Source organism: Mercenaria mercenaria, chromosome 18 (genome assembly GCF_021730395.1).
Source record: "Mercenaria mercenaria strain notata chromosome 18, MADL_Memer_1, whole genome shotgun sequence".
In the NCBI taxonomy this organism is placed as follows: Eukaryota; Metazoa; Mollusca; class Bivalvia; order Venerida; family Veneridae; genus Mercenaria; species Mercenaria mercenaria.
Genome location: NC_069378.1, coordinates 40,624,231 through 40,637,679, shown reverse-complemented (window position 1 = coordinate 40,637,679; position 13,449 = coordinate 40,624,231). Strand labels below are relative to the sequence as shown.

General features: G+C 36.9%; 1 protein-coding gene across 1 annotated transcript; it reads left to right on the top strand.

The window, feature by feature from the left end:
• Positions 1 to 3,360: 3,360 nt before the first annotated feature.
• LOC123538699 (collagen alpha-4(VI) chain-like) lies at positions 3,361 to 12,322 on the top strand. Its single transcript, XM_053530546.1, has 7 exons — positions 3,361 to 3,663; positions 5,996 to 6,183; positions 7,223 to 7,334; positions 8,251 to 8,358; positions 9,769 to 9,882; positions 10,532 to 11,104; positions 11,549 to 12,322. Exons 1-7 carry the CDS (start codon positions 3,603 to 3,605, stop codon positions 12,139 to 12,141), a joined length of 1,749 nt encoding a protein of 582 aa, XP_053386521.1. The 5' UTR covers positions 3,361 to 3,602; the 3' UTR covers positions 12,142 to 12,322.
• Positions 12,323 to 13,449: the final 1,127 nt, after the last annotated feature.

The following is a 13,449-nucleotide window of genomic DNA, read 5'->3' as shown; positions in this document are numbered from 1 at the left end:
ACTTATCGTCTTCAGGACGCTCTGGATCAGCAGATCTCTATCTATCTGGCTAGCTAGTAACTACCTGCCTACCAACCAACCAACCTACCTACCTGCCTGCCTGCCTACCTACCTACCTACCTACCTACCTATCTACTTACCAACCTGCCTGCCTGCCTGCCTACATACCAACCTACCTACCTACCAACCAACCTACCTGCCTGCCTACCTACCTACCTACCTACTTACCAGCCTACCTGCCTGCCTGCATGCCTGCCTGCCTGCCTGCCTACCTACCTACCTACCTACCAGCCTGCCTGCCTGCCTGCCTGCCTGCCTGCCTGCCTACCTACCTACCTACCAGCCTGCCTGCCTACCTACCAACCTGCCTGCCTGCCTGCCTACCTACCAGCCTGCCTGCCTACCTACCTACCAGCCTGCCTGCCTACCTACCTACCTACCAGCCTGCCTGCCTGCCTGCCTACCTACCAACCTGCCTGCCTGCCTGCCTACCTACCTACCTACCTACCTACCTGCCTGCCTGCCTGCCTGCCTACCTACCTACCAACCTGCCTGCCTGCCTGCCTGCCTGCCGGCCTGCTTGCCTACCTACCTACCTACCAGCCTGCCTGCCTGCCTGCCTGCCTGTCTGCCTACCTACCAACCTGCCTGCCTGCCTGCCTGCCTGCTTGCCTGCCTGCCTATCTATCTATCTAATATGCCTGCCTGCCTGCCTGCCTGCTTGCCTCCCTACCTACATACCTACCTACCTATCTATCTATCTTGTTAATTCATCCGCCCATTGCCCATTTCAGTTAAACATGTTACAATAAAAACATTGATCCTTACCTTAAAGTTTAACTTCTGTTTAATATAAAACATAGCTGAGAGAGACAAAACAAGTAAGGGCGTTTCGACAAAATACAGCCGAAAACCACTCTTGAATTGAAATTGAATGCCCGCAGCCACTATCTTAAATTGAACAAATTCAGAAAGATTCATGCCAGGATACAACAGGCGGAGCTTGGTGTAACCCTAACAAGCAGTTTCAGAAGAGAAGGTATTTAAGTAAAAATGTGAATAACATTCAATACACAATCTACCTATATTCATAGCTCACCCTGATTCTACCTATAGTCATAGCTCACCCTGAATCTACCTATATTCACAGCTCACCCTGAATACTGTAAATATATTGCCATAACAATGTCATAAAAGCTCAATAGTTTGCCTGAGTTTACCTGTTTTATCAATTGTTATGATGTGTATAATCATGAGGCATGTTTTTATAAATAATATGTGTTCTGTTTGCCGATTTTCTGCACAAATTGTGACATTCACCATAGAACAAATTTCATTCGGCCTAAATGTAATAATGGACTTGGCGATCAATGAAGAACCCGTCAATAAAGGTATCAAATACCAAAACGAGGTATATCATTTTCAATAGGAATGTATATAGCTTTATACAGCGATTTAATCTTTGACAAAGAAGTCTTTAAAATTTATTGTTTACTTTTAACATGCTATATTTAACGGCTGTTAAATTTGTATCAAGAATATGCATGAGGCCAGTTAAAGAACAAGTGCACATTTCTCAACAAAAAGCTAATAATTCTCAAATACAGATTTAGTGAGCTTGGCCATGTAAATCGTCGGTGGCCATTTAGTCCTTGAAAATCGTCGGAATGAAACGTGTGATTTATAACTTTCTTTTAAATAAGTCTGTAATTGAGATTCGGATAACTGATTCAAAGTTCTATACTTCCCCACCTGATTCCCATTACCCTAGCCCCACTCCCTCCGCCTTTAATGAAACTTGTTGAATCTAGATTTATAAATAGCAGACCAGTAAAATGCACAAGTTAACATGATTTTCAAACTTCCAGTAAATTAGTAGTTTCCATAATGCATTCAGGGAATTGTTTTTATGCAACCCTTATTATACCGTTTTGCTCCAAATGAAAAAAGTAACCATTTAGCCTGTAAGTATATGACGATATGGTGTCTCGTTTTAGAGAAAAACAACCCTAAGGCGCTGTGATCTAAAGTGTTGGTCTCTGAAACGTTTTTAGATATGAAAATTCCGTACATAGCATATTTGTATTATTGCAATAAAAATGAATGCCCGAATTGATGAAACTCAAATCCACTGTTTACTAAATGTTGGGGTAGAATCTATAAGCTGCAAATTTTGGGTATTTTTCGTTAAAAAATGATACAATTAATTTTTTACGACCACCTCTTCATGGGTCAGAGCTTTGTGCACTTAATTTTCATCATAAATTGAGGGAAAATTTGTCAAGAACCATTGCCATTTCGTGTCTTCTGTAAGAAATATTATCCGTTTTGCACTTTAAGTACAGAGAAATTGTGAAATGGCCTACGGTTTACGTGAATTCTTTATTAAATTCATGATGTCTTTAACATGACATCATTGAAAATCTTAAGCCATTGTTTATTTGAAATTCTAATAGGCTTTTCTCTGTTAAAACACTCTTATGCTAGAATAACGTCACGTTTAACTTGCGGTGACGTCAATGCTTTTGTTCCGACCAAGAAAGAGCAATACTATATCTTATCTAGTTTTAGATTCAGGGCATATTAGAATCAAAATAATTCATAGCAAAATAGTGTTTTAAAACTATTTATACACTCGGGAGGTAATACATCGTTCAAATAATATCACTCGGACTGCCCCCTCGTGAAATTATTACGCCCGACGTACAACCGCCCATCGTGCATTAACCCCTAGTGTTAAAACACTCTTTTGCTATAAATGATTTCTTAAATGTAATCAAATAACTTTGAGAATTATGTTAAGAGACATTATCAGAGAAAAACATTATTTGAGTCGCGCCACGAGAAACCAACACAGTGCGTTTGCAACCAGCATGGATCCAGACAAGTCTGCGCATTCGCTTTCAAAGCCTATTTCAATTAGAGAAATTGTTAGCGAACAGCATGGACCAGACTGCGAGAATGCTGGTACCAAACGCACTCTGTTGGTTTTCCCATGGCGCGGCTCATTTATTTATGTTTTGTTTTGTTTTTGTAGCAAACGTCATAACAATAAAATATTTAAAAACTTAAATTCAATGAAAATATTATTTAGTTTAGCTTGCAGTTTTAGAATAGCATAATTTATTTATTCGGTTTACATCTATTTATTTTCTTTTAATAAAAATGTACATAATCACTTAATTACTAAATAGTTCAGTTATTACTCAATAACGGATCTGAAGAATAGATAGGGATATAAATGCTAACAATAAACTGTATTATCTCTAAGTTCAATCTTTATTCTATATTCACCCGTACGTTGGTTAGTGTTTACCGGGCCTCAGTTCACTTTTATTGTAGCTGTATGAAGTTCGTAAAAAAGACAAATAAAATTTGTTTAAACATGAAAAAAACAAAAAAAAAAAGATTTCACGATACAGAACATAAATTAACTTAAGTCTCATGATTGTTATTGAAATGATATGTTTTCAACAAATCAACGTACCGGTATTTACAAACGGATCGATAAATGTAATAAAACAATTTTGTAGGATCTTACTCCAACATAATCGTTTGTAAAAAATTACCAACGATTAAAGAAAGCTAATATTCTTATTAAAATGAATCGGGACTTACTTATGTCGCGTTATGTCTTACCGATGATGTTAACGTTTGCAGTAGGTAAGTAAATGTCTTTCTATTTTAAATCTTGGCTGTGTAACATTTTCTGTTGGATAAAAGTGCCGTGAGAACCTGTAGACCACTCTCTCTGGACGAGATAAACCTGTATTTGTAAATTTATGTAATAAGTTTCACCATTTATAATCTATATTTCAGTAATCATGGTTTTATTGGTGCATAATAATAGTATAGAAAATAAAAATATGTTGAAATATATATATTTGTTGGTTGGATTTAATGTCGCACTGACACAGTTATAGGTCATATGGCGACATTCCAGCTTTGATGGTGGAGGAAGACACTAGGTGCCCCTCCATGCATTATTTCATCACGGGCGGGCATTTGAAATATTAAAGTATGTTATATTCAAAATGTACATATAACCAAAGCGCATATCCACCCATCAGTAAATTATTGAACACTGCTGTATGAAATCATAACAAAGTTTGAATATTAACACTGATATTTAGAGGACATTTGTTTGATTCAAATATCTTTCACGAATGAACACCAGATGCAGACTTTTCAGGAGTGGCTGAGCCGCGGGTGAATATGTTTGATATGGTTTTGTTTGTTTTGGGTTCAGCGCCGTTTTTCAACTGTATTTCAGTCATGTAACGGCGGGCAGTTAACCTAACCAGTGTTCCTGGATTCTGTACCAGTACAAACCTGTTCTCCGCAAGTAACTGCCAACTTCCCCACATGAATCAGAGGTGGAGGCCTAATGTTTTCAGACACAATGTCGTTTATCAAATAGTCACGGAGAACATACGCCCAGCCAGAGGATCGAACTCACGACCCCGTGACCCGTAGACCGACGCTCTACCTGCGGGTTGTAAGATATGGTGTTCATGTTTGAAAGACTATATAAAATGTCATTACCTAGACAACAAGAGCGTCCGTAAGACAGCCAAGCTCGACTATTCGAAATATTTTCCCAGAAGCAGGAAAATATTACCCAAAATGTTAAAATATCAAAAAAGTTTTAAGTTCAAAAGGGGACATAATTTGACCAAAATGCATATCAGAGTTATGGGACTTGATGCTATCAACTAATTTTATAACCTCGAAGGCACATGTGCAGTGTCAATTCAATATCTGCATTTAATTTAGTTATGGAGATGGTAACTTGCATGTAAAAATTTAACCAGAATTTGCTAAGTCCAAAAGGGGGCATAATTTGCCCAAAATACATGTCAGAGTTATGGGACTTAATCCAGTGAGGTTGGTAATTGATCTAGAAAAAATAAGTTTCAAATCTATATGCCTTTTAGCAATAGCTGTATGTACTTGCACGCAAAACTTTAACCAGGATTTTCTAAGTCCAAAAGGGGACATAATTTGGCTAAAATGCAGGTCAGAGTTATGGGAATTGATGCTATCAACTAGTTTTATAATCTCGAAGACACATGTGAAGTTTCAATTCAATATCTGCATTAGTTTTGGAGATAGTAACTTGCATGTAAAACTTTAACCAGGATTTTCTAAGTCCAAAAGGGGGCATAATTTGCTCCAAATACACGTCAGAGTTATGGAACCTGACCCAGTGAGGTTGGTAATTGACCTAGAAAAAGAAAAAATAAGTTTCAAAGCTATATGCCTTAAAATGATAGCTTTATGTACTTGCATGCAAAACTTTATCCAAGGTGTGACGCCGACGCCGACGCCAGTGGAGTAGAATAGCTAGACTATTCTTCGAATAGTCGAGCTAAAACGCACTTGACTTCGATATGATAAATGTGCATTGGGCTTCTGTAAACGTTAATACACACAAAAAAATATTTTTTCTATATATAGTTTGTGTTGTTGACCATTCTATAGTTCAGTACTATTAAGCTTGCTGGGTTTAAGTCGTTTGACTGTGTGGACGCAAGACTTCCAGATTGAGAATATGACATTATCTTAACATAGCTGATGGAGATGTTGATATTTAAAAACTCATTGTGCTTATTTCACAACAATTATTGTTTGATAAAAAATATTAGTGCATCTTTATGACATTATAATGGCTACATCGCATGATAAAAATAACCCACTGGCGGGTATCAGTCTCAAAATGGTACTTGGGCATTTGCTTCACATAAAGCTTATCTACACTTGACACCAATGTAAATGTATTTCATTTTCTTGAATTCATTACAATCACACCCTGTGTGAAAACTTAAAGTCATGTGCTTGACAGAATGAGCACTCGGCCGAAATCTGCCAAACTTCAACTGACTGTACCAAATTGAGTTTTATTATAAATGAGTACAATGTTGTTCATTTCACTTTTTGTTGTGATCAACACAATTTGCAAACATGTTGTGACATAGATATTTGATAAATACAGCTGAAGGTTACGTCGAGCCGCCAAACTGCTACCAACAGACAGCCTATCCGTTCATCACGGAGAAGCAATCGAGGATGTTTATCAAGGTTCACAGAGGTCGGCGGGCAGTCGATTGCACGAACAAAGTGTGGCCTATAGATTGTATCAGTGATGAAGTAGGCTGTGAATGTAATATGCAAGCGTGTTCTGTAAGTACATTCTAACTGTGTGTAGGTGTTCCTTTGAAAAAGTTACAGTGCATGACGCTGTATATATGTTTACTGTGAAACAGCGCACGCTCGAACATTGCTGTCTCGATCGCCATGGTTGACCCGAACGCCAGGGCGGACTCGAACTCCAACGTCAGGGCTGATTCGAATGACAGGGTTGATTCAAACGCCAGGGCGGACTTGATTGCCAGGGTGGACTCGAAAGCCAGGGCGGTCTCGAACGCAAGGGCGGATTCGAACGCCAATGCTGACTCGAACGCCAGGTCTGATTCAAACGCAGGAGAGGACTCGAACGCAAGAGCGGTATCGAACGCCAGGGCTTACTCGTTTCTAGCAATCAGTGTTTTGAATAAAGAATTTTAGCTCTTATTTCATACAATTATCATTTCAAAATGTTATGGCTAATATTCTGACTCACATTGAAAATGGTATGGATAATACCTTTCCCAACGTGTTAAACCCGTAAATGATTTAAAATATAGATAATACAATTTAACTAATTTACACCCTATATGCACTTTGATTCATAATTACAAGTATGCGGAAGAATTGGCAAAAATAGTGCGCTGTTTCTGATACCTTATTCCGGCATATAAGTATTATTACTCTATGACTTTGTTTTTGCGTCATTACTTCAAGAAATGAAACAAAATATTTTGTTTATAAAATATACAAAGGATATGTCTTTTTTTATTGTAACACCGAAAGTTCTTTCACCAGAGTTGATGTTTTTCATTGGCTTAACCGCCAGTGAAAATGTAAAATCTGTTGTTCCGATGTGAAACATATTTTGATACTAACGTGTAAAAATTCCACGCCTTTTTTAATGGTTTCAACAAAATTTTACTGTACCAGTGAAAAAATATTTTACTTCGAAATTACGAGATATATTTCACGCTAATGCTTCAAAAATTCATTGAAAAAAAACAACACACATTTAATACATAAATTCAAATATCAGACATTGTGTAGAAGAAGGCATCCTACTTTGGAAGTGCATCTTTATTTTTTATTTTAGAAAGAAAGTGATCGTGAACATTACTGTCATGCGCAAGGAACTCATTGTGGACCAGGAATGATTTGCTATCTATCAGTTCCTTGCCCTGTACACTGGACAACCACATGTACAGGTTAGTTATTTTTCACAAGGGATTTGGGTTCTGAAATTCATTTACGTTTGAACCGGAAGTAATGGAGTAACGTCATTTATCCGGATAATGCAGAACTGGCTTGGCATACGGGAACGAAACTCATTTCATGAATATTGGCAACATGTGAGTATTGTTTTTCTTAAAAAAACGATAACGCTGCTATTTTTCTAAATATAAAGTACGAAGTCAAAAACTTTGGCACGTTAGATAATTTCAAATAATGTGTCAAAATCTGCTTAAAGTAGATATTTTTTATCATGGGCAAAATATATTAAAGCAGACAGACCTATTCATTCTATTTCTCTATATTATACAATAAATGTTTCTTAACGACTCTTTTTACGGGTTTAACGTCGCATCGACACAGTAAGGCAATTTTCCTTTTTTTGTGGTGGAGGAAGACCCCAGGTGCCCCTCCGTGCATTATTTCATCACGGGCTGGCACCTGGGTAGATCCACCGACCTTCCGTAAGCCAGCTGGATAGCTTCCGCAAATGAAAAATTCAATGTCCCGATTGAGGCCAGAACCCACATCGATGAGGGGCAAGTGATTTGAAGTCAGAGACCATAACCACTCTGCCATGGTTACGGCTCTTAGACGTTTCCTTAAAGTGTAGAAAAACTTCTGTTCACTATTGTGACATTTCCCATAGACTCTCGGTAAAAAAGCGTGTGCGAGGTCCAAATTTCAAAAGCAGTGCATACGATGCAAAAATTTCTAAATATATTCTTACGTTTTGAAAAGTCAAGGTGTAATCAAATTCTACAATGTAAAAAAAAAAGATCTGAACGTTCAGAACCACCTTAATCGACAGCACATACTAGATTGATGAAAAGAAACGTGCTAAAAACAATCTAGTCAGATTTAAAAAAAAATCATTACTGTTATATTCAGATGATGCATGTTTGAGTTACCCATGCAAATATGGCACATGCACAGATGGGATTGGGACGTATACATGCACGTGCCAAGCAGGCTACGAGGGAATAAATTGTGAAACAGGTAATTAATTACTGTTTTAACTAATCTATAGAAATACAAGAAAATAATATAAATTTTAACCAAGTGCCGCATATAACTAAATATAGATCTACTATATTGAACAAAACCTGTAAATTTACAAATTCTTTTTATAATCTTTGATATTTGTAACTTTTATATTTGCAACATGCACTCTGACAGTTTGTTGTGAAATTACGAAAAAAATCTGTTCTACCGCCTTCTATCTACTTGTACGGTGCCCCTAAAGTGACATGTTACACACATTTTTTCCAGTTAGGTAATGTGAGACTTTTTTTATTTCGTTTAAACGAAATCATTTCGTTTTAACGAAATCATTTCGTTTAAACGAAATAAAAAAAAGTCTCACATTACCTAATTGGAAAAAAGTGTGTAACATGTCACTTTAGGGGCACCGTATACTTGCCATAAATGGCACACATGCATTTTATAACAAATATCAGTGCACGATTTTTGCAGGGTAAATCGAAATTGTATTTTTGTTAGGTTAAACGTCACAGCGACACATTTATCAGTCATATAGCAACACCAGCTTTTGATTGTGGAGAAAGAACCTAGGTGCCCCTCCGGGTCGAACTTGTAGTTAAGCGATATCTCAAAATGAAAAGCACACACAGTTTAATACGCCAGGACCGTATGTGCCAGACGCGCGGCTTTAAATGGTAACCTCTGCCAGCCTTTTCCTTAAAACGACACACATTGAAATTAACATAAATGAACGTGGAAACTAATCAGAAAAGTTTCCTACTGAATAACAACAGCTTTTTGAGGATAAGTTATGTCCCTTATTTCAACATAATATTATACAAGGCTTTTCAAACGCCTTGTAAAATATTATGTTGAAATAAGGGACATAACTTTTAGAGAATAGCAAACTGTAGATATGGAATCTATACATCACACTATACAGCGCAGAACTGTGTGTTTCAATTCATTCCAGCCAGTGGTAACAACTTAACCACGAGAAAGTGGTTATTAATTTGTACACTGCATGTCAGATCATCAAAGTGAACAAGTGTGTGAAGTTTCAAACATTCAAACTATTTCAAAGTCTGTTGCAATCAGAAAAACTGTTAGCGAACAGCATGGATCCTGACCAGACTGCACGGATGCGCAGGCTGGTCTGGATCCATGCTGGTCGCAAAGCCACTATGTTGGTTTTCTCATGGCGCGGCTCTTATAATCAATTTACAATACACGACTGATTATGACTAACGGTCCATCTGGAAAATACACTCCAAATTATAAGAAGTGTAACTCGTTTCCCTACCGGCTAGGGCACAAACCAACCCCTCGGTTCTGTAATAACACGGAAAAAAAACATGTGTTATCCCTACAATAGGGAACTTTTTCTCCTTTTTTGGTATAATATGACATTTATATTTGATGTAGAGACTAACGAATGCGACAGCAACCCTTGTCAAAATGGCGGCACTTGTCATGACCATCTGAACAGCTATACTTGCACATGCACAGAAGATTATACAGGAATAAACTGTGAAATTGGTATGAAACTTTACAATGTTTAATGTCGTATAGTTATAAATCCATTTACAATTTCAATTAGAAAAAAAAATGGAAATGCAGGTCTTCTTAATGCTTAATGTATTGACTTTAATTAGAATTAAATGTGTAACATTTCTTTCATTTTACTCAGATAATTGAAATAACGAAATCAAGAAGGAATGTCCATTTTTTAATAAATTATAGAACAAAAATGCCATAATCTCCGCAAAATTAAAAGACAAATTTGCTTACGGTAAAATGAAATTAAGCAAGTTCTCAGTTTGCTGGTACAAAAAAAAATAATATTCTTTCTTCCGTATAATTTTCATGTAATATTCTAATCTGGCCTACCTTCGGGTAAAAATGATAATTGATAACACAGACTTATAACTAATGCTTATACGTTTATCGTCAGAGTTACAAAAAGTTAGCAAAAATGTTTCTTTAAATAATTCAAGAAAAGTTTTGTACGCCTTCCAGTTATCTTTCATCAGCTATAGCCATAATTCATTAACGAAAGACCTTTTAAGATTTGAGTCGTACAATTTTAAAGCAATAAGTTTAAATGATCTTATGATAATCTATGCTACCGGGGTAAATTCGCGTAAAAATTTATGTATAAGTTAACCACTTTTAATGGAACTTTCAGATATGTGTAAACCCCAGTTTCCGACTGGCGCTGATGTCGTTTTCCTCTTGGATACCTCAAAAAGTCAAGATGGCGTTGATTTTGAAAACCAAAAGCAGTATGTGAAGGATTTTATATCTGATTTTCCAATAGGACCAAATGATTTTCAAATTGCTTTAGTCACAGCTTCACTGAATGCAAAGGTGTATTTTTACCTAGATAGTTATTCAGATGATACTAAAATGATGTCTGCGATAGATTCTATTGTATTTGATAATGGCCCAAGTTTTACTGGAAAGGGACTTTTGGCTATACGGGAACAAGTGTTTACTGCCGCTAAAGGTGCCAGAAACGGTGTATATAAATATGTCCTTGTGTTAAGTGACGGGCTTTCATCAGACCCTGTTGATACAATACTACAGGCGGATTTACTGAAAAAGACTGGGGTTGATGTCATATCCGTTGCCATTGGAAACCAAATCAACCACAAAGAGTTGGCTGATATAGCTAGTCTCTGGAGGAGAGTATTTCCAGCCAGCAGCAAAGACGCTGTAAATGCCATCTTAAAAGCGCATGTTATGGATGAGTGCCCAGGTACTTTTACGCTACTCATTACAAAAAAAGAGGTTTTGCTTTGAAAATACGTTTTGTTCCCTTTTTTCGGCATTTTTAAGAGATCTTTGCTGCATTATCAGATTATTGTTGTTTCATGTAAACTAAAACTTTTTCTAATAATATTATGTTTCATTTGATCTAATTGTTTCTTGTAAATTTTAAAACCAGTTTCATTTAGAATAGTAACTTATTATTATGAAAATATTGTTATTTGTAACAATAACACGTACCTTACGTTAAATGTAAATACAACGTGTTTATTTATAATTGCTATTGAAATAACAATTTCGTATGAACTTTGTATAAGAATTACAACTAAAATTTTAACGACACTGATTTATCCAATTTGATACCCCATAATAGTTTTTCGACGGTACTAAAATATACGTACAAAATGCGATACATTTCGATATATTATTTCAGATTGTTATCACAGTACTAGTGATGTGGCTATAATTGTCGACAGTTCTGGCAATATCTCGCCCGTCAACTACCATGAACAAATTTCTGCTCTAGGGGTTCTTCTGAATGCAATTCCAATTGGAGCAGACAGCATACACGTCAGCCTGTCTCATTTTTCACACAAGGTTGAGGACGTTTTTCCGTTTAATCTGTACTTTTCGGCGCCGGATATGATTATCAAACTTAACGGAATGAGACAATCTTCAGCAAGCGGAAATGTTACAAACGCGTTGAAACATTTGCGACAGTTTGGTTTCCGGTCTTCAAATGGGGCAAGGACAGAAACTAGAAAGTTGGCTTTACTGGTTACCAGCGGAAATCTTGAAAACGAGAACCAGCATGAAGTGTTAACAGAAGCGAAAAGTCTAAAAGATACTGGTGTTATTTTGGCTACTATTTCTATCGATGCAAATATCAATATGACGTCATTATTGCTTGAAATGGCGTCTGATCCAATGTACATGTATGCCATTGGGAACGACCTCGATATCGGTTCTGAGGTTCTCTACACGTTAATTGGGTCATTAGATTTTGATGTTTGTGAAATGGACTAGAAATATTTTGTCATTAGGTGTTTGGATAGCTAAGATATATTGAACTGTGAATCTGTTGAATTTTAGATCTACCTCTTTGGAGCTCGAGGAGAAAACAATCTTAATTATTGACATTTTAAATTTGAAAAGTTAAAGAGATCATGTAAGATTCAAACTAATAAATGCGTACGATGGAAGAGTGTATTATGGCGGCTAAAATTATCTCATTTAATTTGTCCTTAAACTTAAACAATTTTAGCATATATGTGACATACCAATGATATAATGATTCGCCTAGTACTTTTTTGGTGGCTGACCGGAAGCGGCCCATGCAGTCTCTGAATCCTATCATTGTGTGGTTATCAGCCGCTGTCCCGATGATAGACCGAGAAAAAAAAAACCGTGTGACACAACTAAATATGCTTGTAAATGACCTTGTCAAATCAGTGCACAACATTAATAGGTCAACCAAAAAGGCAAATCAAACTCTAGGTTTCCTCTGCAGGAATATAAAGGTTAACTTCAAATCCCTTAAGTCCATGTCAAATCAGACACTCGACACACCACAGGTGGAATATCTGGTCTGGTCTCCATACACATAAACCCAAATAGACCAAATAGAAGCGGAAGCGGCCCAAAGATGGGTAACGCGTTGGGCTACGTCTGACTTTGGTTGTACCTCCAGTGTCACTGACATGCTATACAGTCTAATATGGCGCAGACTAGATCTATTGCGCATTGACTCTCGACTCCCACTTATGTATAAAAACTCAAAACAGCTGGTTGCAATCCCCATGGAAGATTATCTCATACCCCTTACTAGGCAACCAAGTGTCTTACAGGTTAATCTGTGCAACCACCGACTACTACAAATACTCCTTTTTCCCCAGGACTATAGTCCAATGGAATTATCTCCCGCCCGACATTCCCTTTCTTCCAACCTTTGAGCAGTTCAATACCGCTGTTTGCAACATTGAATACAATTCACCATAACCTTGCTCTTCACCAATGTTTTTATCTTTTAAATCATTAAAGAATTTTCCTTTCCCTTTTATTTTGGCCCGCTTTTATTTTATTTTCTACAAACAATCTTTGTCGCTTGACGCGCACGAACGTATCTACTAAAGGGTTAGACAGTCACGGAAGATAGATAGATAATAATTCAGACTCGCTTAATTATTTACCCCGAGGGCAAAAAAACAATAACTTAACCGTGTGACAGGTAACTCGTACGGTATGTTAAGTTCAGCTATACATTTTAGTGTTTACCATTCATATACAAGGCATTTTTAAATTTTCGCAATAGTTATTCAGAAACAGTGTACAAAG

Coding starts and splice junctions, on each gene's coding strand:
- LOC123538699 (XM_053530546.1), top strand. CDS start 3,603: ATGAATCGGGACTTACTTATGTCGCGTTATGTCTTACCGATGATGTTA. Junction 3,664..5,995: donor GATGTTAACGTTTGCAGTAG/GTAAGTAAATGT, acceptor TGATAAATACAG/CTGAAGGTTACGTCGAGCCG. Junction 7,335..8,250: donor CTGGACAACCACATGTACAG/GTTAGTTATTTT, acceptor TGTTATATTCAG/ATGATGCATGTTTGAGTTAC.